Here is a 24,914-nt window from a genome sequence, read left to right on the forward strand (position 1 = left end):
TAGCACCCACCTCCATCATCCTGTAAGTGGAGGGTGACATTAATGGCTCCTTTCTCGGAATCTGGAGCAGCCAACCTAAAGAGCGCGAGCAGGCCCGGCCGGCCGCGTGGCCCACTCCCATGTGCTCCACCTGCGGCCGCTCTCACGCGCTGGCTCTTTAAGACACTTCCCCCTCTTTACCATCCCTTCTCTCCTGCCCGGCTCGCTGCCCCCGCCCGCTCCCGAATTGCATCAGGCACGTGCTCGCCCCCGTCAGGTCTGAGTACCCCTCACCCACCAGCCCCGAGGTGCGCCGAGGAATCGGAGGCGAGGGGCGGGGCAAGGGGCGGGGCTGCGAGGCCCTGCGCGCGCGCTCCCGCCGCCTTCGCCCTCCCGTCGCCCACTGCCCGCTCCGGCGGGCGCGGCCCCGTTGCGCCTTCCCCTCCCCTTGCCCGCTGCGTCGCGAGGCGCGCGCCCGCCCGCCGCCTGCCGCGGATCGCGTGGTCAGCTCGGCTCGCCGCGCCTCTCCCCCGTCCGTCCATATTGCTGCAGCCCCCGAGCCGGGAAGCCCGGGCCGCCCCGGCGGCGGGGGGGAGGGAGGGACGGGACGAGAAGCCTGCCAGGCTCGGGGTGGGGACGCCTTGCGAGGAACGGGCGGGGGGGGACGCGCGCCGAGGAGGCCTGGACCGCATAGTGGGGGGCCTTCGTCCCCCCCCCCGCCCGGCCAGCGGGCCTTGGATCTACGGCGGCTGCATCCGACCCGGAGGGGAGCCGCGCCTAGCGTGAACCCCGACCCTTCTCCGCCGGGACTGGGGCCCAGCGCCCCGGAGGAAGGCGTCGCGGGCGCTCGGAGAGCCAAGTTCGAGGCGGGGGAGGCAGCCTCGGGCGCGCCCGGCTTCTCCGGGGGGGCGGGCGCGCAGATGGCCACTCAGGTGGAGCCGCTGCTGCCGGGGGGCGCCCCACTCTTGCAGGCCGAAGAGCACGGGGGGTTGGTGAGGAAGAAGCCGCCGCCGTCGTCCGAGGGCAAGGGCGAGCCCGGGGCGAACGACGTCGGAGGGGGGGAGCCGGACGGCGGCGCCCGGAGACCTCGGCCGCCCTGCGCCAAGCCACACAAGGAGGGCACAGGGCAGCTGGAGCGCGAGAGCCCGCGGCCGCCGCAGCCGCCTGGCGCCGAGGGCCCGGCCGTCAGCGACGGGGAGGAGGGCGGCGGCGGCGAGCCGGCCGCTGGCGGAGGAGCTGCCGGAGCCGCGGGCGCCGGGCGCCGAGACTTCGTGGAGGCCCCTCCGCCCAAGGTGAACCCGTGGACTAAGAACGCGTTGCCGCCGGTCCTGGCCACCGTGAACGGACAGTCTCCTCCAGGTGGGTCTTTCTGTTTGGTATCCTGGGTCCGGGGCCTCTTCCGGGGACATAGACGTCCCCTCCCCCAGCGGCCTCCAGGGCCCGGGGGTCCGCCGCTGGTCGTGGTGACTCGGGGTTTTTGTTTTTTATTATTTCCTGGCTCATTCGGGTCGCCGTGCCCTGTCCCCCAGCACACTCAGGAACCTGCCCCTGCCAGAGGGCCCGGCCTCCGGGAGGCTGCGGCCACCGCCTGGGCCGCAGCGGTTAGTGGGCAACGGCGTGGTCCGGGCCTACCTCGCGGGGAGAGGGTGGGCGCTGGTTTCGGTGAAAAGGGCTCTCTCCCCCTGCCGCATGTTAGTGTAAGAGACGGTTTCCAGCCTGAACCTTCCTGGGGAAGCCCCCTCTTACCACTCCGCCCCATGCTTCTCGTTTTGGTAGCGTTGCGATCGTCCCCATGTTGTAAATGTTTAATAAGTATATGTCATAGGCAGCAAAACGCCCGGCAATGAGTTCATACCGACCACACAGATTCGGGATTTAAAAGTTAACAAGTTTTGTTCTCGAGTAGATAGTATTAGGTGGTAGAATGGCCATTGGCGATGGGTTCAGGGGTCGGTTACGGGCAGAATGGGGAGAAGAGGAAACCCAACGTGTCATTGAATTCGGTGCTTTCCCTCCCTGATCCTGGGGACCTTCCGTCTTGAGAGGGAGCCGAATGGAGAGCGTGCGGGGCATCCAGTGAGGGGGAAATGGGAGGCGAGTAAGGGGGCATGCGGCGACGCGAGGGGCGTGTGGCGGCGGGGGAGGGAGTGGCAGGGCCGGGAGGGCGGGCGGGTGACAGTTGGGCGTCTTACGCCGCGCCGCCGACCCGCGGGCTGCTCGCGACCTCTCGGCCTGGGCGTTCGGGGCCCGCCTCGGCGCTCGGGGTGGAAGGCGGGTGCGGGCGGGCGGCGCGGCCAGGAGTGTGCGTGTGCGCGGGTGTGAGTGCGCGTTCCTCCTTCCCGGCATTCCTCCGCAGCCGGGACAACGTGGTGCCACCCCGCGCGGCGAGTGGCATGTGACTGCCGACCGGCGCTCCGCGCGCCCTCCCTCTCCCTTCTCGGCTTTGGGTCCTTTTGGACCCGGCCTCTTGGGGAAGGTGGGAAGTCCCCGCAGAGCGTTGTCAGTGGCGCTGGGGGGAGAGAGGCGGTGCAGAATATGGAGGTTCGGCTCGGCCTTCCTTTGCCAAAAATAGATCGTCGGCTTTGGTAGGGGGCGCGCCCGCCCTGCTCCCTTTGCCGGCGCGTATAGGCACAGTGGTGCTGGATTCTTCGGTTTAGGGTCTTTCTGTAGTGGTTCGGTGTTAAAACACGCTTGGAGCTAGAATGATGGCCTGTGGCCATAGCCGTATTGGTTTTTCAAAACTCCTCCCCTTCTGTAGCGCTGGTTGAGGCTGACTGGTTTAAACCATCAAAATGGGGAAAGGGAAGCTTAATGCCTTTACATTCAAGGGAATAGAATCCCTTGTAGTCCTTGGGGAACCAGAACAGCGAATTCTGAAAATGGCATGTTGTAATTTTTATTTCTTTTAAGGTTGCTTCATTTGGAGGAGGGGACATTTGGCGTTTACTAATAGTACCTCAAACCGTGTTCTCTTCCTTTTGCCCTCCTCCCCTTCCCCCCGTTCCTTCCAGAACCCTCTTATGCAAAGGGCAGTGCTGAAACCTCCATTTTCTTGCAAATCCCTCCTGATCCACCCACAGAGGGAGGAATAGCAACTTTAAGACACTCTTTGGTCCTTCCCCCCTCTTTAAACTCAAGGAGGTATAATCGTGCCCAGGAGAGAGCACTCCTCAGAAGTTTAAATGGGGCTACTCACTCTGGCTGCTGCTGCTTAGCTAATGGTGAACCTACCTTGTGGGTTTTACATCAGCATGACATCAGGTGGTATTGGGTGCTTGAGCTGGCATTTTGTGCAAGTCCAGGGGCCCTTGATAGGGTGCATCACTGGGGTTATTGATCGTTGGAAGAGGACAGCTTGGCTGGCATCTCGCCTTTACCTCTGAGTTCTTAGAAAAGCCAACTTGCTTTAAGTGCCCACAGCAAAATTCTGAGTCCGGTAGATTTACTCTGTTCTTGTTAGGTAAGAAAGTGTCTTGTCTACTCATTGGTTTTGAACTTGCAGAATAGTCTTTGACAGACAGACTCTGAATTCAGTAGCTTTTCTGTTTAAGCCAGTTGTTAGGGCTTGGATGCTTTTTGAGGGAGAATTTTGTGGTCAGGGTAGATGGTGGCACTTTCTTTGAAGTTTACGTGGATCACTAAGGCCCTTTTCCAGCCCTGATTTTATTTACAGCTTGGACAAGTTTAAATGAGACACCGATGGAATGACAGTGTGGTCTTGGGAAATTTTGTGTTCTGTGATGCATATGTTTTGGGTGCCTCATAAGCAAGCCAAAAGCTTTCCAAAGCTTGCTGCAAATGCCTATTTTTAGCTCTCCTTTTGGCTCAGATGCTAGTATTTTAGTTCTTTAAGGGACACATGCAGTAACTAGTAATAAAAGATGTTTTGCTATATCCCCCCTTTCTTGCGGGGTTCTCTGGTCTGGTTTAAGCTTCTGTGTCTTAGTAGTTTTAAATCTTGGGATTTGCATTTTGGTTTTTTGTATTTTTTTCCCCTAGAATATTTTGAAAACATTAAATATTTTTTCCTTATCTTAGCCACAACTCTTTAAGTATGAGAGAGGCAAGATGTCTTAGTTAAAGAAGTGAGGGCTTCCCTGGTGGCGCAGTGGTTAAGAATCTGCCTGCCAATGCAGGGGACACGGGTTCGAGCCCTGGTCTGGGAAGATCCCACATGCCGCGGAGCAACTAAGCCCGTGAGCCACAACTACTGAGCCTGCGCGTCTGGAGCCTGTGCTCCACAGCGGGAGAGGCCGTGACAGTGAGAGGCCCGCGCACTGCGATGAAGAGTGGCCTCCACTCGCCGCAACTGGAGAAAGCCCTCGAACAGAAACGAAGACCCAACACAGCCAAAAATAAATAAATAAATTTAAAAAAAAAAAAAAGAAGTGATACATAGCAAAGGTTCTGGGACCAAAACTGCATGGGTTCAAATGCCAACTCAACCACTTGCTTAGCTGTGCCTCCTGCAGGCTACTGAACCATTCTGTGCCGCAGCCTCTCCATTTGTATTCTAGAAATTAAATTATGTATCTGCCTCATGGGGCTATTGTGAGCATTCACTGTGATGATATGTGTGAAGTATTTAGCTTGGTGCCTGGCATGTGTTTTCTGTTGTACCATGTCTGGGAGACTGAAACTGTGGGATTTTCTGGGACTTTTTCTGGGTCTCTGTTTTCTCCACCTGTAAAATGAGGGTGTTGGAGAGTGTTGTACTTTCCTTTTCTGGCATTGTATTAGTACTCCCTGAAACATATGGGATCTGTCTCCTTAAAAGTGGGCTTTTGCTTATCCACAGACATGAAGGGCATGGTATGGATAATCTTAAAGGTTGATGACCCAAGTAATTGGCTGTTTTTTCTTTGAAATGTGTTATGATGAATGTTTTAAAAATAAGTTTTAATTTATTTGCCTTTCGTAAAGATTACTTTTTGGTGGAGTGTTCACGTGCTCTCAGGGCTGTGGGGAAAGGCGAGCCTAACTGAACTAAAAATTTGCTGTGGCTGGTGTACATGTAGTAGGTAGAGACTTGAGAGCATATCATCCCCACAAGCTTCCAGCAACCCTAGCAGGGAATCAGTGGGTTGATTGTCTGACACTTCTAACTTTGTGTAGTAAGAAAACACCAGTACTGTGATCTTTTTCTTCATTTCTCTTTAGAGGAAAGTCGGGGGCAGGGCCTGAGACTTGAATATTTATATTCTGGGCATCATTTTTTTCTGTGTCTCTTTGAAGTGCAGCTAACTGGTGACACAAAATAAAAAAGGGTTATAATCCCAGCTAACCCATGGCAACCCCAGGAATCTGCCACCACACTGAACTGGCCCCAAATAAACCTCCACTCCCAGTCTCAGTTTTCTTCCTGGGTTTGGGCCCTTTCCCATCTTCCCTCCCCCACCAACCCCACAACTGGTTGTACTCTGTGGGGCATCCATGTGGATCAGTCAGTCTTCGTTGCATGAAGACCTCACGGTGTCAGAGCTACTTCAGACCCTGGCTCCTTCCTTCCTCACCACTAGAAGTGGACTGGGTGGAATTACACAGTCTGTAATTTTGAGTCCCAGCTTTGCTTCTAACTTGGTGTGCAATCTTGGGCAAATTACTCAGCCTCTCTAAACCATTGTTCCTTCCTCCTCAAAATGGGAGTAATGGTAGTAACTATTTCATAGGGTCGTGAAAATCAAGATGTTTAGCATAACCTTTAGCTTAATGCCAGGTACAGAGCATCTAATAAGTGCTAGCTATAATAAATGATCACCATTGTTAGTAGTGTTCATTTCACTTGTAATTCTGCTTGTGTCCAGCATTGTGGACACTAGCAACCCCCATACTTTCTCTGTACCTGTGTTTCTTCATCTGTAAAATGAGGGAATTGGAATATGTCTTCAAAGTTTTTTTAGTATCAAAAACACTTTCTCCGATAAACCCCTTCCCCACAAAAGAAACCAAAGCAGAGCCTTTTATTATTATTATTATGTAAGTTTCAGGTGTACAACAGTAATTCCCAATTTTTACAAAGCAAAGCTTTTTAAGTGTGTATATTCGTATCTGCCATAGTGGTTAAGAACTCCAGTTTTGAATCCAGGTTCTGTGAGTGCTGGAGATACTCTTCTGGCTTCAGGAACCTGAGCCAATTGCTTGGGGGTTCATATCAGAGCAACCTGTGTAGCAACCAGGCATTAAGTGCCTTACAATGAATGTGGTAATAGAAAGTACACAGTGCTGTCTATAAAAATTGCCTCCACCAAATAAAAATTGAACCCACACCTAATAGAACCATAGGTCTGTGAGGTTAGAGGAACGCATTGATTGACCATGAGGTAGCAGTTATCCAGTTTCTGAATGTGAGAAATTCTACAAGACAGATTATCTTGTCAATAAATAAGTGGCGTTCAAAAAAATACAACAAACTAGTGAACATAACAAAAAGAAACAGATTCACAGATATAGAGAACAAACTAGTGGTTACCAGTGGGGAGAGAGGGAAGGAGGGAGGGGCAATATTGGGGTAGGGGGTTAAGAGGTATAAACTACTATGTATAAAATAAGCTACAAGGATGTATTGTACAACACAGGGAATATAGCCAATATTTTATAATAACTATAAATGGAGTAGAACCTTTAAAAATCATGACTCACTGTATTATCTACCTGTAACATATAATATTGTACATCACGTTCAGTTAAAAAAATAAACATTTTTAAAAGAGGGAACTGTTATGGATGAAGAGTTGAGACGTTAGTCAGATGCCTCGTGTGGATCTTGTTTGAATCCTGATTCGAACAAACAGGCTATAAGAAGAAATTTTGGTGTCAATTGAGGATAACTGATCAGTTTCGATTATATTAAGGAATTATTTGTCAAGGGTGATAATGGCATTATGGTTGTTTTTTGTTTGTTTTAAACTCCATAGCTGGTTATATTGTGCACCTCTGGCAAATAACTGTTAGGTTGGGCTTGGTAAACGAGGGCTTGAAGCTCTTTTCCTGTAGTTCAGATCACTTTCTTCTCTTGTGAAGAAAGCACGCAATTAGGACACCCTCTGAAGGGGAGAAGGGAAGGAGGCCTTCTCCAGGAACCTTCAGCTGCCTGCCCCCTGTTCTGGGCAGGGAGTTTGAGTTTTACCCTAACCGGGAAATGAGTGCCTGTTAGGGAGGGAGAGGTGCTTTGGAGGTGGTCCTAGGCCCTTGGCAGGTAGGGGGCAGTCTCAGCAGTCCTGAACTCTGAACCTCCCAGGGTTGGGGGGCGGAGTGGAGGGGGGATTTTCTTGGCTGACCCAGCCCCTGTCTGCAGTGGGACCTAGGCTAGAGTAAGTATTTTAGAGCTGTTACTCAGCACTCTTTCCCTCTCTGTGGGAGTCGGGCAGGGAGAGGAGGCGGAATAGTGGACCTGAAACCACAAAAACCTCTTTACCACGCAGAGCTTGGCAGATGGGAGTGCCCCTGTTTGCAAAATCCCAGACAACCTAAAAGGGGGTAATGAGGGTGTTGGGGCCTCCAGAGGGCTCACAGACCTCCCTGGCTCGTCCAGAGTGATCTAAGGGAGTGGCCAGGAGAGAGGACAGTTTTCCTGCTGGGGGTTTGTGAAAGAAAATAAGTTTTGATAACTGGCTAATGAAAGCACAGGAAACAGCGAGGTGAAGGAGCACAGGGGTAGGTGATGGGATTTAAATCAGAACATGCTGGTTTTCTTGTTCCCAGAATGGGAGTAACCCCTATGCTGAGGTTGTTTTGAGGATCAAATTGATACCTCGTTGTGGGGTAGCCCAGTTCATGACTTAAAATGTCCCACACAGATAGATGTAAGTGGTTTAGCTTCCAGAAGATGCATTCCAAAGCCAGGTTCAGTTGACCCTTGAACAACACGAGTGCATGGGTCCACTCGTGTGGATTGTTTTCCATAAATACTTCAGTCCTACACTCTCCACTGTTGGTTGAGTCCTACACTCTCCACTGTTGGTTGAGTCCATGCTCATGCAGAACCGCAGATAGCCCGCACAACCTATAAAGTTACACATGGATCTTCCACTGAGCTGGGGGTTGGCGCCCTAACCCCGCGTTATTGAGGGTCAACTGTATATGTAGTTTGAGGTAATTACCCATTCTGAGGGGTTATCCATGCCTTTCCTAAGTGAGGATGGATAATCTGGAGTTAACTTCATTGTCAAGCAGTGCTATGTAATAGTTACCAGGGCCAACTGGCCAATTTTTCGTGGCAGATAGCCTACGGTATCTCCATGAGGGACTTTCCCAGAATCAGAGGGACAGTCTTGATGTGGCACTTTTCCTTTGACTGTGCCTTTGGACTGGCAAAGCCGGTGTGGAAGGTGAGGTATGTGGGCTTTTCTGATGAATTTTGTAAAGCCGACCACATAAATCTGACATACAGTGAGGGGCTTTACCGCCTGAATCTGAGGTACTACTGGTAAACCCAGATGGCCCCTCCATCGGAGGCCTGTGTACAGGGTACTTTGTAATAACCCTCCAAGCTTGTTGTGGTAACCACCTTCCTGTCTGAACATACATTCCAGCAACTCCAGGTAGCCTTTTCTCTTCCTTCCTTTAAAATGAAGTTCTAAGCTTTTCAGAGGAACTGAATTCAGTCCCACAGTTACCAGGAGCCATCTGGATGCATGGTCTGCCTGAGCTCTGGTTTTTGCTCTCCTTTCCACATACCCTAGCTTACTGAAACTCCTGATAACCCCACTATAAGTAATAGTGATATTGCAATTATCCTGTGTAACCTGCTCAGCAGGTGCTCTTTTTATCCCCACTTCACAGATGAGGAAAGTGAGACTCAGGAGAGATTAATAAGCAGCTCTGTCCTTCTGATTGCTCAGACTAAAAACCTTGGGGTCATTCTTGGCACCTCTATTTCTCTGTCACCTCACATCTAATTTACCATTACATCCTTTTGGCTCCAAAAAACTGTGACCAAAGGTAAATGCTTTCTTTTTACCACCTCCTTGGCTGCCAGCCTGGTCCACATACCATTACTGCTCAGCTAGAAGGTTGCAGGAACCTCTGAACTGGTCTCCTGTCACTCCTGCTTAAAGTCCTCTCATGGCTTCAATAGCGGAGTAAAATTCAGAGTCCTTAGCGTTTCTTCTTGATCTGGCTCCCCAGACGTCCCCTTGCCCTGACCTTCAGCTCTGACTTCATCTTTTACCACTTTCCTCTTCCAACAACATTGGTCCTTGCTTTTCCTGGAGCATGTTGTGCACCCTCCTGCTTCAGGGCTTTTGTTCTGCGATGCTCTTCCCCCAGATAGCCGCATGGGCCACACCCTCACTTTCTTCAGGTTCCTGTTCCATTCATTGAGATGGAGAGGCCTTCCCGGACCACCCTATATTAAATAGCAAGCCTGCACCCCATACTGTCTATCCCCATCCCTTTACCCTGCTTCATTTTTCTTCTTAGCTTTTTTTTTTTTTTTTTTGGCAGTACGTGGGCCTCTCAACTGTTGTGGCCTCTCCCATTGCGGAGCACAGGCTCCGGACGCGCAGGCTCAGTGGCCATGGCTCACAGGCCCAGCCGCTCCGCAGCACGTGGGATCTTCCCAGACCGGGGCACGAACCCGTGTCCCCTGCATCGGCAGGCGGACTCTCAACCACTGCGCCACCAGGGAAGCCCTCTTCTTAGCTTTTATCACCATTGGATGAGGGTCTTTGGTGTTTGACCACTGCTTTATCCCCAGCACCTAAGCATGCCTGGCACACAGTAGGCAGCTCAGTGAACATTTAATGAATGAGTGAATGAATCTCGTACTTTTAACAGCATCATTCACATTTTGAGTCTGGCATAGGGGAATACCACAGTGAATAATAAAAATCTGTGTTGACAAAGAACACACACACTCACAATCCATAATGGAAAGTGCTGTGTAAGAAAGCTGTGGGATTCTTTGGGAGTGCAGCAGGGAGCACCCAGTTCAGTCTAGGTCAGAGAAGTCCTTCTGGAGGAAGCAGTGGCTAACCTGAAATGGGAAGGACAGGTAGGACTTATCTGAGAAAAGGTCTGGAAAGAGAGCTGTCTTGGTTGAGGAAAGGCCATGAGGTTCAGAGAACTGAGTAACTCCCTGTGGCAGTAGTATAAATTCTCATTTTAACTGGAAGGCAGTAGGGAGCTTTTGAAGATTTTAAGTGAGGGAGTGGCATGGTCAGATTTTTGCTTTTGAAAGATTGCTTTTGCCACGTGGCAGAACCTCTTAGGTTAAGAATAGATGATTTGGGGTTTCCTGTCTGATCCTTTGGGGCAAGGTTCCTGGATTACAAAGGGAGCAGACTTCCGAGTCTTTCCTGAAGTGTATGTCTAGGACAGTTATCAGCTGTCATCCTTAAGGGATAGGGAGCAGCTCCAGTGTGGGGGATTCCTCTGACCTTTCAGAAGGCCAGATTATCTGGAATGCGTTTCAGTTCCTGGGAGAATCACAATTGCTGATGGACTGGCCTAGGCTGAGTCCATGCTTAAGCCAAGAGCCCCAGCCTGCTTGCGCTGCTGCAGCCGTTTAGCTGGAAAGAGGAGGCGGCCCTGGTAGGGGGATAGGCTTCCGTACGGGAATCCCCACCTCCACCAGGGAAAGCACCCATGTGGTGGGACTTCTAGGTCCACATCTAGGCTGCCTGCCACCAGCCTCTCTGCAGCTTGGCTCTGTGGGCTTTTCCAGAGATAGCTACGTGCACAAGGTTTCCTTCCCGTCAGAGCTACCTCCCTTCAGCTGAATTCAGCCATTTTTATACCTGTGCTAACAGTGGGTTTGCATTTGCCCATAGATGGGCTGCTGTAGTGAGTTCCTGAGAATACTGGGCTTTAGGGAGCCAGGCTTACCCTGACCAATGCCCGTTTATCAACTCTGTTCCCATTGCTGTGCCCTCAGGGGCTTGGATTTCCTTTCTCTCCTTTCAGAGGAGAAGGAGTATTTAGAGCTGAAAGGGACCCCAGAAGTCATTGAATCTAAACCATTGATTTACAGGTTAGGTACTTCAGGCCCAGAAAGGAAATAGAGTTGCTCAAGATCACAGTCAGTTCAAAGCAAGGCTGAGACTTGAACCCGTGTCTCTTGGGTTTACTCCGATTTTGTTTTCCTCTGGAGGAAGAAATAGCATATTGGGTGGTAGAATGTCGACTTTGGAGTTAGTCATCCAGTTTGAGTTAGCCAAGCCACCTACCAAGTGAGTGCCCTTGGAAAGGTTGGTAACTTCTGGGCTTCAGTAAAATGGAGTTACATCTGGAGTACCCACGTCGTAGGATCACTGAGTGTGAGCTAGGGGAAGGGGAGTGCTCAGCCAGAGCCTGGCAAATAGTAAGTGATAATCGTAAGAGTGTTTGGTGGTTCTTCTTTCGAGGTCTTGAATTTGACCCAGGTCTTCAATTTGCCAATAGAGCTCAAGTGCTAAAGCCAGGCTTCCTGTGTCTTCCTGGGTCCTCTCTGCCCCTTATCCCTGCTGTTTGGTCCTGAGTATACACAGGAAAGCCGCCCATGTCACTTAGAGCCAGTTCTTCCTACCCTGCCCTAGGCTGTTACACAACTCCATAGTGAAGGGGAATTAAGGAATCACTGGGGCTATAATCCTGCATGAGAAGCCCATATTGTGGCACTTGAGAGTGCCCTAGTGGTAGAATGTCTGTGAGAGAACAGCTCAGGTGCTTTTTAAACAAATTTTATTTTATTTATTTTTGTCTGCGTTGGGTCTTTGTTGCTGCATGCGGGCTTTCTCTAGTTGTGGTGAGCGGGGGCTACTCTTGGTTACGGCGCGCAGGCTTCTCATTGCGGTGGCTTCTCTCGTTGCGGAGCACGGGCCCTAGGCGCGTGGGCTTCAGTAGTTGTGGCTCGCGAGCTCAGTAGTTGTGGCTCGCGGGCTCTAGAGCGCAGACTCAGTAGTTGTGGCATACAGGCTTAGTTGCTCCACGGCATGTGGGATCTTCCCGGACCAGGGCTCGAACCCGTGTCCCCTGCATTGGCAGGTGGATTCCTAACCACTGCGCCACCAGGGAGCCCCTCAGGTGCTTTGAAGTGAAACCTTCCTGCTCCATGTTTGGTATCTTTCTGCAGCTTTGGGTTTGCTTGGGGAGTGGAGGTCTGCGCTTTTCCTGTTCTTCATATATCTTTACAGTGATACAAGAAAGAGAAGCCAATTATCTGGATGGAATAGCCTAGTTTAGGTTTTGTCCAAAGTGGAGCCGAGTGTAGGGGTGGAGTTTGGACATGGTTGGGTGTGGGAGGCTGGATGCTGCTTCTGGGGAGTGTGGGGGGAGACAGGAAATCAGGAACACACAAGAGGTGGCTGCTCACTGGGACGCATGCACCTTACTGTGAAGAGGGAGGGGATGGTTGAAGAAACTAGGATTATTTTTCCCAGAGAATCAAAGCTTGGGGTGGGTGGAAATGCCGGTTGTTCTGAACTACAGCATTTGAACAGATCTGCTTCAAGTGGCCCTACAGCTAAAGCTCTGATGGCAAGTGGGAGGTGGAGGGTCAGTAGGTTTTGGCTCTGGTCAAGTAGTAACTTTCAGTAGTGTCCCCGACAGATTCAGCTGCCACAGGAGGTACTGGGTTCCTTGACATGGTGATAGTATTTAAAGAGTTTGGATGGCAGTTTCCTGTAGGGCTCTGCAGCTGTAAATCTGCAAAGTACTTTCCTAGATTTGTTCATTCCGAAATTTTTGAGTACTTGTTACGTATCAGGCTCCAGAATTCAGGGGTAAATAAGACACAAAAGCCATGATGGAGCTTTTGTCCTGAAAGGTAGAAGTTACAAATGGGTATCCACTCCCTTTACTGCCTCAATTCCAGTTCAGCCTGCTGACAGCGTTTGATTACCCTTCACTCAAAAACAGTTGAGGGCTTCCCTGGTGGCACAGTGGTTGAGAGTCCACCTGCCGATGCAGGGGACACGGGTTCGTGCCCCGGTCCGGGAAGATCCCACATGCCGCGGAGCGGCTGGGCCCGTGAGCCATGGCCGCTGAGCCTGTGCGTCCGGAGCCTGCGCTCTGCAACGGGAGAGGCCACAACAGTGAGAGGCCCGTGTACCGCAAAAAATAAAAATAAAATAAAATAAAAAATAAATAAAAACAGTTGAAAGTAATCATCTGTGTTTTAAAATCAAGAAAATGTATCTGGAAACCTGGAGATTTGCAGCTCCTCTTTTAAAAGCCAGACTCTGAATATACCAAAATAATAATAATAATAATGAATTGTACACTTTAAATGGGTCAGTAGCATGGTATGTGAATAATATCAGTAAAGCTGTTATGAAAAAAAATGAGAAGACCTGGCCACACTGAGCCTCTGTTCCTTTATGACTACTATCCAGTGTCAGGATCTAGCTCCCTTTAGACGAGGATGCCTGCATCGGGCCTATGGGCTCAGTCTTTGTGTATTTTATCATACAAAGGAGAGAGGACAGCAGTCTGTCCAGCCCACAAGCTGAGAGCATCCTTATTCGAGAAGAATTTGAGAGTAAAGGGTGGGGAAGACTTTAAGGCTAAGGGCAGGAATTGCATGCAGTCCCTGGAGGGGTCTCCGTACCCACCTCTCTGAGGGAGAGCGGGTGTGATGGGGAGACAGAACACCATTGGGCACTGTGGCCTGAGGCCCCAGAGCAGCAGTAGAAAGCTGTCTGAATGCTAAGGTGTGAGCTTGCAGTTATGTTAGGCCCCAGTGAGACTTCACTCCACTCCCTGCATCTGTGAAATGGGTGTAACATCCTTGATAGCAATCTCTAAGGCCCTTTCTAGCTCAAACACCCTTCAGGTATGAGAGCAGCTAAGGCAGATGTTACTGTGTTTCGGGTGGAAAGGGGAAAGATGCTGGCTAGAGGCCTTGTGCATCATGATCCTGCTCTTTGGGCAATGGAACTAAGGCTCATTGGAGCACTGAATTCCCTCTGGGGCAACAGACACTGCAAAGAGGCTTCTCCACAGGTGTGAGCCCTAGGACAGAGAACTCTGGGCAGGAGAATTTGGGACCAGCCTTCTAGTCCCAGATGTTTGGCTCAATTGCTAAGACACCTTGGGTGACTGACTGAACCTCTTTGGACTTCTTTCTCTTTTCTGTAAATGAAAGTGGTCGAGCCAGAAGACCTTTCAAGGTCCTTTCCCACTAGGATTAAGTTCTATGTATCAAATCAGAGGTCAAGACTAGTTTGAGAAAGATTTTATCTAATGGGGATTGCTTTTCCCCACCTGATTGGACCAGCTTTAGAGTGTCATCCCCAAGAGGTTGGCCAAGGCTGTGGGATTCTTCTACCTAGGCATGGGGTATTCTGCCCTAGGCTTCTGGGAAGTTCTGGGCCAAGGTGAGCTGCCCCAGAAAGTTGTTGAGCGCCCCCAGCAGCGTGCAAAAAGTGGTGGCTCATTCCTTGGCAGGAATGTTGTTGAGGAGGTTCTGTACCTCATTAGTTTGGGCAGTTGCTGAGAACCCCCTTCTGGCCCCGAGATTTAGAACCTAGGACTGGTGGAGGCCAGGGTCAAAGTATCAACTAAGGTCAGTGAGAGGGGAAGCCAGCCCATCTCGAGAGATTGTCTTTTTTTTTTTTAAGAGGTTTATTTGAGCCAAACTGAGCACTATAGCCCAGGACTATTTCATTTAGAGTCTCTGTTTTTGGCGGGGGGGGTGGGGGGTTTGGCCACGCAGTATGCGAGATCTTAGTTGCCTGACCAGGGATTGAACCCGTGCTCCCTGCAGTGGAAGTGCAGAGTCCTAACCACTGGACTGCCAGGGAATTCCCCTAGAGAGATTGTCTTGAGTATTCAGAGTCCTCAGGCTTATCTAGAGAAGCACCAGGGCTTGAGCCTAACCTTTGTTTGCCTGGAAGGAACTAACTTGGCTGCCACCAAAGTGAAAATCATTCATTTAACACATTTATTTCAGTAACCTACTAAGTGTTAGACCATGGGAATACTGATGGGAATAAGACAGAAGGGGCCTGCCCACATAGTTTACATTCTAGTGGGGTGACAATGTAAACCAGCAAGGTAGTTCTGGTTATCTGTTGCTGCCTAACAAATCACCCCAAAAACAGCCTGGATCCTGGTGCGAATGTGACCTTTTGTGCGCCCTCCAACAGTAGAGTTTCTATTTCCCCCAGCCCCGTGGAATCCTGAGATCAAACCCCGCTGGCCTTCAAAGCCATATTCTCTGGGGGCTCCTCCTGTTGCCGGACTCCCAGGCTGCGAAGCCTGACGTGGGGCTCAGGACTTTCACTCTTATGGCAGAACTTCTGTGGTATAATTGTTTTCCAGTTTATGAGTCGCCCACCTGACAGGTATGGGATTTGATTGTATCACAATTGTGCCCCTCCTACCATCTTGTTGTGGCTTCTTTGTCTTTGGATGTAGGGTATCTTTTTTGGTAAGTTCCAGCGTTGTTTTTTGTTTGTTTTGGGTCTTTTTTGTCGATGGTAGTTCAGCAGTTAGTTGTAATTTTGGTGTTTGCTAAGACTGAAGATTAACTAGCCTGTCACAGATCTTTCTTTCTTTGCTGGTTGTTGGGCTGCACCCTGGAGGCCTTCAAGGCCTCTGTTGCCCAGCTTCAAGACTGAAGAAAGATCCCAGAGTCAGCAACAGAGTCATCAGTGGTTTAATGGATGGGGAGCTTACATGTCTGAAGCAAGGTCTTGGAGTGATACCCCACCATGTATGGTGGATGGGGGGCAGGACACACGGCCATCTTCACTGGGGGGTTGCGGGTGGGGAAAGGGAGGCTACTAGTTATATCAAAAACAGCCCTTTTATTCACTGATTTATGGGGCAGGATTTGGACAGGGCTCAGCCAGGTGATTCTTCTTTTCTTTGTGGTAGTGATAGAGGTGGCAGGCAGGTCCTGGTCTACATACAGGGCCCACCACAGCTTCACTCACATGTTTGGAACCTTGACAGAGATGGCTGGGTTCAGCTAGAACTGGAGTGCCTTCAGGTGCCCTCTCCAGCATGGTGTTTTCAGAGTAGTAGGACTTACTACATAGTGGCTTGGGGCTCCCGGAGAGCTGCTCCAAGAGACAGGAAGTAGCTGTGGTCAGTATTCTAAGGTGCTGGGCCTGAGCATTGGCACAGTATCACTTTTGGCACGTGATGTTGGTAGAGGCCACAGACCCTGCTGAGAATGAAGGGGAGGGGACATGGGCCCTGCTTTTCAATCGGAGGAATGTCGGTTGGCCACCATCTCTAGTACTACTTGGCAGTTTCTGATAGTGGTGAGTGCTGTGAAAGAAACAAACTAATAGAGAAGTGTTGGGCGTTGTGTGGGTGAGGGTAGCTTCAATCAGGGTGTCGGGGAATACCTCTAAGGGTGAGCCAGGTGGGGTCGGTAAGGAGCCTGCTGATGAGCACTCTAGCCTGGAGGAACAGCAGGTACCAGGTGGTGATGAATTTAGAGTTCTCCAAGCAACTGACACGGAGGCTTTTGGAGGCCAGCTTAGGGAGTTTGGCTGCTGTTCTAAAAGCAGGGAAGGAGGTGACATGATCCGGCTTCTGCTTTAGGGTTTGTCCATTCTGTGGAGAGTGGACTGGGGTCGGGGCGGGAAGAGGCCCGGCTAGTTGCAGGGAGGCGCCTCGGAGACTTCGGCAGGCATCCAGGAAAGATATGGAAAGGAACAGACGATGGCGTAGTGACTTGGGCCATCCAACTAACTTAGTGTCCTGTCCTGTCCCCCCTCCTCCAGACTAGGCCACTTAAAAGAGGGCGTTTTGTGATTGCTATTTCTTACTTGCTCCTCTCTTCTCGTACTGTCCAGAAGTCAGATCAGTTGTATTGTGTCCATTAATCAGAAGGGTGGCCTGAGGCAGGCAGGTATATTTCCCCTGGATCTGGGTCTCTTAGCCCCAGAGCCCGGAGGAGTATGAGTGTTTTCTCTGCTTCCCCTGGCCTCTCCCAGGTTCCATGCTCCGGGGTGGAGGTGGAGGGAGCGTGTGGGTGAACAGCATGGCATCAGGCACAGGGAGGCCTGGAGATAGGGAATGAGCCCGACATGGGCTCTCTTGGTCACAGTTTTCCATTCCTGACTTCTTATTGGAAACTTTCAGGTAAGAACTTCAGGGTGGGGTCAGAGCAAGCTGCCAGAGCTGGAAGTCTGGAGATCCATGTTCTGATTTCAGCCCCGCTCTCACATTTCTCCTGGCTGGACATTCATTTCTCACGACTTGTATGAAGGGATTGGATCCCATGCTCATGAGTGCATTGCTCATCCATTGCTGATGTGCCTTTATCTTGTCCCTGGGCTTAGCCAGGTGTTCTAGAACCTGCCTCATGGGTAGCTTGCCTTGTTGAAGACAGATGGCCCAGGGAGCCATGCCAGACTGCCTGAGAGCTTCCACGTCTCCCGTGATTAACTAACTTCTGAGCCATCACACACATTTTGTTCATGATCTTGGTTCATTTTCACATCCCTGTGGGATCCAGCTGCTACAGTCATGATCCTCATTTTACAGACCAGAAAACAGGAGTTCAGAGAGGTTCAGTAATTTGCTCAAGGCTGCATAGTGGTTTGTTAGCAGCTGGGATTCCAGCTCACGGCAGACTGACTTACCGTCTGGCTTTGCATTCTCCCAGACCACAGAAGTATACGTATCTCACCTGAAAAACTTTCTTGGGGAGAGAGGACCCACACAATCTTCAGACAGCAGGAATCTGTGTGGGCCCCAGTGGCCCAGCCTGGAGGTCCCAGCTCTGCCTGCCCTGGCCACCCTCAGTGAGTGTGAGCCAGGCCCAGGAACTTCTGATCCTGCTGGGGAGCCCTGGCCCCACTTCCCTCAGAGATGTTCCTCTTCAGCTCTGTCAGGCCACGTGCAGCCTGCTGGAAAGAGCCCTGCTGACCTTGTGGTTTCTCGGGCATGGCCTCTGGACCAGTGGGAGGGGTGGGGGCTGCTCTCTACTGGCATTGGGAGGTTCTCTGGCTCTGGGTTGTCAAAGCGGATGGAAAATACGATTATGTGTTGGGTCTTATTTATTTACTTACTTTTTGGCTGCGTTGGGTCTTAGTTGCAGCACTAGGGCTCTTCATTGCAGCGCGTGGGCTCAGTAGTTGCAGTGCGCGGGCTTAGTTGCCCTGCGGCATGTGGGATCTTAGTTCCCTGACCAGGGATCAAACCTGCGTCCCTTGCATTGGAAGGCGGATTCTTAACCACTGGACCCACCAGGGAAGTCCTTGTGTTCGGTCTTTTAACTTCTTTCGAAGGGGAAATCTTTTCACCTTATTCAAGCAGCATCAGTTCATTGTAGAAAAAACGTCCAAATGTGTTTTAGCGAAGAGAAAACAAATCCCTTCATAATCTGTTCCACCAGCCACCAGAAATACTACTGAGCAACCATATCCTTTTAGATCAGTGCTGCCTAATAGAAATACAATGCAAGCCGTGTATACAGTTAAAACTTTTCTGGTAACCACATTTTTAAAAAGTAAAGACAGGTGAAATCAACTTAAATAATATCACAATATTAGGATAATCACAATATTATCATTTCAGCATATAGTCAGTATAAAAAATTACTGATTCTACTAAGTCTTTGAAATCTGGTATGTCTTCTACACTTAAAGTACTTCTCAATTCAGACTAGCCACGTTACATGTGTTCAGTATCCACATGTGGCTAGCGACTGCTGTATTGGACAGCACATTTCTAGATTTTTCTTTGTGAGTCACACACACACACAGACACACACATATGTATATTTTGTATATATACACACACCTTTAAAAAAAATGGGATCATGATATTTTGTGAGCCAAATTTTTTCCCCCACTTAAAAACATAGGCTTTCAAAGTTGCTTATAACCCTCAAAGCAGCCTTGGTAAAGGAAGGTTACATTTTCCTGGTGAGAAAGGTTAAGGAGCTGACCAGTACTACATTGCTGCCTGGCAGACGCGCACACCCACTCTCTACCCGAGGCCCCTGCTCCTGCAGGCACCTGGAGTTGATCTGAGACCACTGAGCCCGGCCAGAATTCACACGTACCCTGTGCACATGTGCATGCATACCACCCTTTTGCTGAGGGAAGCAGGCCCACGCAGGGGAAGCTACTGACCGAGGCTGTTGTACAGGGGTGCATTGTTTAAAATACAGGCCCTCCGATGCCCAGTTCAGTGCTCTTTCCATCACTCTCGGCTGGTTTCCAAGAGCTTACTGCTTGGGTTTGCGACTAGCCAAAGTACAAAGGGGAAGCCCGGGAGGGGTGGGAAGAGCCCTCCACTTGGGTTTGCCCTGGGATACCCCCAAAGGCCACAGCACATCCCTAGTGGAAGCTGGCCAGCAATGGGAAAAAGACCAGCAGGGCCAGAGTGAGTGCAGAAAGGAACGTGGGTTGGACTGGGTGAGGTCAGGACTTAGAAATCTCTCAATAATTGATTAGTTTGTCAAACAGTGCTGTCCCCCTAGTGCAGGGACACATGCTTCACACCAGGCGGCTTTTGTGGCAAGAACCTCATTTCTTAGCAGGTCTGAGGTTTGTAGGAGCCTGGTGTCATTTTTTTCCTTCTTCCCCCACACCCAAATCTTTGCCTCAGTTTTTCAGCCTGTAGAATGGGGCTGCATTCTAGGCAAATCACTAGCCTGCTGCTGGCCACCCCCTGCCCCCTCATAGGAGGTTGAGCAGCAGACCTTGGATTGGGCCTCAGGTAAGGTAATCAGATTCCTGATGACTGAGGTTTTGAAGACTGGGTGGATCCAGGGAATCCAGCCTTTTTCCCCCATCACTGTAGCATCCAGCAGCCCTGAGCCAAGTCTCCACAGGCTGGGAGGGGCTTGTTTCAGGTACCTTGGAGGCAGCTGGTTTATACTCCTGGAAGCTCTATTGCCCTAAGGCGGGACACGGCCCAAGGTGGCCTGCCAGAGCTGAGGGTTCTAAGCCGCCATCCTTTGATTACTCCTGGGGTCTAGTCTTACTCATCAAGTCCTTAGATTCCAAGGGTTGGTACTGCCTTTGGGATAGCCCTTTAGACTTTACAGAACACTTCTTATCTCACAGTACCCTTGAGGTGGGTGGTAATCCGCCCCCTTTTATGGAGAAATTCCTTCTCCATAGGCTCATGGAGATTAAGGGACTGCCCAGGGTCAGAGTTAAAAACTGGCAGAGCCAGTCCCCCTCCCCAACCCCCACCCCTTTAAAGCACAACTAATATGGAAGAAATTAAGGAGAGTAAAAAGATGATAAGCATCAGTCTTCCTTTCTTACTTTTTTTTTTTGATGTGGACCTTTTAAAAAATTTATTTTATTTATTTATTTTTGGCTGTGTTGGGTCTTCGTTGCTGCGCATGGGCTTTCTCTGGTTGCAGTGAGCTGGGCGGCCGGGGGGCTACTCTTCGTTGAGGTGCGTAGGCGGTGGCTTCCCTTGTTGTGGAGCATGGGCTTTAGGCGCGCGGGCTTCAGTAGTTGTGGCACATGGGTTCAGGAGTTGTGGCTCACGGGCTCTAGAGCACAGGCTCAGTAGTTGTGGCGCACAGGCTTAGTTGCTCCGCGGCATGTGGGAGTTTTTAAAGTCTTTATTGAATTTATTACAATATTGCTTCTGTTTTATGTTTTGGTTTTTTATCTCTGAGGCATGTGGGATCTTAGTTCCCTGACCAGGGCTCGAACCTGCACCCCCTTCATTGGAAGGCAGAGTCTTGACTACCAGGGAAATCCCAAGCATCAGTCTTTCTATTAAGATATTGCAAAGGAGGCACTTAGCACAGTGACAGATCATACTGAAGGGCTCAGTAGTAGCTGCATAATCATTTGTTTAGAAAGATACTTGACTTGATCAAGGAGCTGTGGGGATAGCAGTTTGTCTACTGAGCGGGAGGTTCTCTTGGGGAAAGGAGTGTGAGGGCCGTGGCAGCCTGGGGATGCCAGACTCCTGGCTGGGAATGGAGAGGCTGGCTGCTAAAGTTCTCCATTGGCTGTGGCTGGGCTTGCAGTTGCTCTGGGATGGTCTCTGCCATTCCAGGTCTTCCCTGTCCCAGCCCCTGGCTTGCATCGTCACTGCCATTGCCACTCTGAGGTGGCAGCTTTTTGCAGATCCTAGAGTTGAGGAAGGCCAGAGTCCAAAGAGACTTTTGGAAGCCATCTGGTCGCTTCTCATTTTGCAGAAAGCTGATGTCATCTGTTAGCCAACGTCTCCCGGGTGGCACCAAAGGAGTCAGGATGCCCATGCTAGTTCTCTCTTCCTTCAGCCTTGTTTCTTCAAGGATAGAGAAATAGGAGGCCCTTCAAATGGTTGGTGCTGTAGGAGTGAAGATTAGAAGAGGACTAGGTCTGGCAGCACGTGCCCCAAGGTGACCCAGTGCAGATGCTGTGACTCCTGTTCCTCCAGACACAAGCTTTCAGCTCTCTTCCCTGCCCTACACTGGGCCAGCAGTTGACACACCCTGAGCAGGCCGGGGAAGGCCTGCCCAAATGGAGGAGGTATTGCTCAGAAATGCTCTCAATTTCCCAGTAACAGCAGCACCTGCCCCTTTCCACTCTACCTTACTGCTGAGCTCTTCAAGATAGAACATAAAGAGTGTAAAGCATGGTTCTAGGAGGGGTGAGGAACACTCAAACAGCCAGGATCAAGTAACTAACAGGTTCACCAATGAGTGAGATGGGGTGGAAAAATTTGTCAAAGGCCTTAATCAGCGATATGTATAAACTTCCAAATAATAGCTAACGAGTAATGAGTACTTCCTGTGTGCTTCCCCAAGTGCTTTACAAATATCAACTCATTTAATCTGCAGAATCCCAGTAGGTTAGAAACTCTGTTCCCATTTACAGAAATCCAGAGTCGCTGAGGTAGGATTGGCAGAACCGGGACTCTGGAGCCCAGGCTCTTTCTTAACCATTGCACTGCCCTGCTGCTGGTAGTGAAGTGGGGTGATCCGGGCTGACCTTGGGGAAGTAGCAGCCAGGTGAGCTTTCCACAGAGGCGCCCATTCCATAATTCTCACTTGTGTTTCTGCAGTTTGTTCTTCCTGAGCCTTGCCTTAACCTCTCTGGGAGAGGCCAGGCCTAAGGGTTGCAGGTCTTACCTGGGGGTGAGGACAGAGTGGTACTTTCCCCTGGAGGGAAAGTACATTGAATCCACCAGCACCCATGTCAGCTCTCATGTCAGTCATTAGTTTCATGGGCTGGACCCTTGGCAGTCTTACCCATTTTTGTATTCATAATACATAGTATGGGCTAAATGGTTGTTGGGATGAAGAGCATTTTTCAGTTGTTACCAAACTGGAATTATAAATACGTTTGTGACTGCTGTCCCTTCTCATGCCCACAAAAGACATGGCTAATTGATCACAGGCTTTTCCTGAGCCTGTTTACTGAGGATCCTCAGTACAGCATCCCAGGCAGTTGAGATCAACCAATTACAGGTGGAGTTAAGATTAAGACTTTATATAAACTGAGCCCTCAGAGAATAGGGACTGTCTTGTTTACCATTACTTCCCCAGTGCCTGACACACAAAATCCCTCATGTCAGTGGTGACGTTTCATGATAAGAGTGGCAGGAGCCTAGGGCTGGCATCTTCAAAAACAAGTTGATATTCTTGGGACATGCCAGGAAGCTCACTGTGTCTCAGTTCTGTCTTATTATGTAATATGGGGAGAACCATTTCCACCCTTCCTACCTCAAACTGAAATTGTGAGATTTAGATGCAGTGATGGTTGAGGTAGACCTTACGAGCTGATTAGCCCTGGTCACCAACGATAAGGAAGGGTAATTTATCTGAATGGCTGGTTTATGCTCTCCTCAGCTCTCCCCTGTGCCCTGGTGCAGAGCCTACACAAAATCTCTGCTTTTCTACACCCCTTTCTCCCTCCTGTCTGTCCTTTGTCCGATGGGGGTTCTGCAGTTTCTTTCATCCTCTCCTTTCTGATCTGCTGGAGGGGGCAAAATTCTCCTGGGCTTGTTGCAGCCAGAGCCCAGGCCTTTGGGTTGCAGACCACCCTAGAGCGTTGCCTTCGCAATTAATAGTGCTTGGATTCCTGGCTGTGCTTTGCTCCTGTCCCCTATGCTGAGTGGCATTGTCCTCGCCTGGCAGGTGAGCTAATAGGCTCAGAGAAGTGGATTCTGGTGCTGATGGCCTCAGTCCATGGTAGGGTCAGCTTGAGCTGGAGCCCTTTGGGACCTCAAGAACCTAGTGTCGTCTCCTGCAGTGCTGAGAGGCCTAGGGTAGCCTGAACTTTCAGGTCCTTGGGGTCAGCTACCTTCTCACTGTGTGACCTTTGGCTAGCCACCTAGCATCTGGGTCTCCTCTAAAACTGGGATAGCTCTGCCCCTGCGAGGTTTAGAAAATGCACAAAAGGCCTGCAGCAGGAGGCCTGAGGTAAATGCTTAGTAAGTGGTAGCCATTATTATTTAACAGATCCAGACCTCAGGGCCTTGGGTGCGCAAACAGCGATGTGTGGGGGAAGAGTGGAAGCTGTTTGGTTGTAAGGAAGAGGCAGACAGGTCCCTTCAAGCCTTCATTCTTCTGGCACAGCCATAGTCGGGAGCTCACTGTAAAACTCAACCTCGAGCTCAGCCCACGCTGATTTTTTTGTGAGCTCACGTCTGTCAGACACTCTGCTTGTGGCTTCTTGGCCTGACCAATCTTTGTCCTTGATGCTGGAGATTGGGTGGTGGTGAGTTCCTCATACATCCCTCCTCAGGCTGCTGTCTGTGTGTGTAATTAAAGCACGCTCCCTTCCTGCTCTTGTGAGCCGGTTAATTCCTGTCTACACTCCCTGTCCATAAATATGAGACCCTGGACTGGGGCTTGGAGACCAGGGGGTCCCTTACCGCCAGTCTCACTCATTGGCAGCTCAGTTCTCAAACATTAATTGGCACCAGCCTTGCACAGGAAACTTGTTAAAAAATGCAGATGCTCATGCTCTGCCCTCTTGGCAAACTGCTTTCTGGAGCTTGGGAGAAGGCAGGAATCTGCATTTAACCAAGGTCACCCACCCCCACCTCCTCTGGTGTTCTTAGATTGTGGAAGTGGTGTTGCCAGTCTGCTAGCTTACTGGTCCCAGTTTCCACAGGCGTGAGTTGAGGGGTTTTCATAACAGCCTTCTGCTCAGGGACTCCAGCTGAATGGGACGTAGAGTGGGAAGGGGGCTTGGGTTCCATTTCCACCAGAATAGTTCTGCAATTTAGTTTTCTTTTCAAGAAAGTATTATTTAATACAAAAATGTAAAAGAGGGAAACATTGAAACAAGGACCCATGTACCCACTACCAGTTCTTAAGAAGCACAGCCCTGATTTTAAAATACTAATTGGGTAGATCAGTTTACCAAGGCAAAAGAAATAAAGCAAAAATAAACAAATGGAACCTAATCAAACTTAAAAGCTTTTTGCACAGCAGAAGAAATCATAAAATGAAAAGACAGCCTATGGAATGGGAGAACATATTAGCAAACAATGCAACTGACAAGGAGTTAATTTCTAAAATATACAAACAGCTCATACAGCTCAATATCAAAAAAGAAACAACCCAGTCAAAAAAATGGGCACAAGACCTAGATAGGCATTTCTCCAAAGAAGACATACAGATGGCCAATAAGCACATGAAAAGATGCTCAATGTCACTTACTATTAGAGAAATGCAAATCATAACCACAGTGAGGTATCACCTCACACGGGTTAGAATGACCGTCATCAGAAAGTCTACAAATAAATGCTAGAGAGGGTATGGAGAAAAAGGAACCCTCCTACACTGTTGGTGGGAATGTAAACTGGATGGAGGTTCCTTAAAAAACTAAAAACAGAGCTACCATATGATCCAGCAATCCCACTCCTGGGTATATAGACAAAACTATAATTCGAAAAGATACATGCACCCCAGTGTTCATAGCAGCACCATTTACAACAGCCAAGACATGGAAACAACCGAAGTGTCCATCCACAGATGAATGGATAAAGAAGATGTGGGATATATATACAATGGAATATTACTCAGCCATTAAACAAAGAAGAAATACTGCATTTTGCAGCAACATGGATGG

At 49.9% G+C, this 24,914-nt stretch overlaps 1 protein-coding gene across 2 annotated transcripts in view; it reads left to right on the forward strand.

Moving 5' to 3' along the window:
• The first annotated feature begins 409 nt into the window (after positions 1-409).
• LARP1 (La ribonucleoprotein 1, translational regulator) overlaps positions 410-24,914 on the forward strand; it is a 54,391-nt gene continuing 29,886 nt past the window's right edge. For both annotated transcript variants that reach the window (XM_079916236.1, XM_079916237.1), the window contains exon 1: positions 410-1,338. In XM_079916236.1, coding sequence (XP_079772362.1) covers positions 900-1,338 — 439 coding nt within the window. In that variant the 5' untranslated portion in view covers positions 410-899. The remainder of the gene's footprint in view (positions 1,339-24,914) is intronic.

The sequence above is a fragment of the Stenella coeruleoalba genome, assembly GCF_951394435.1.
Source record: "Stenella coeruleoalba genome assembly, chromosome: 3".
NCBI lineage: Eukaryota > Metazoa > Chordata > Mammalia > Artiodactyla > Delphinidae > Stenella > Stenella coeruleoalba.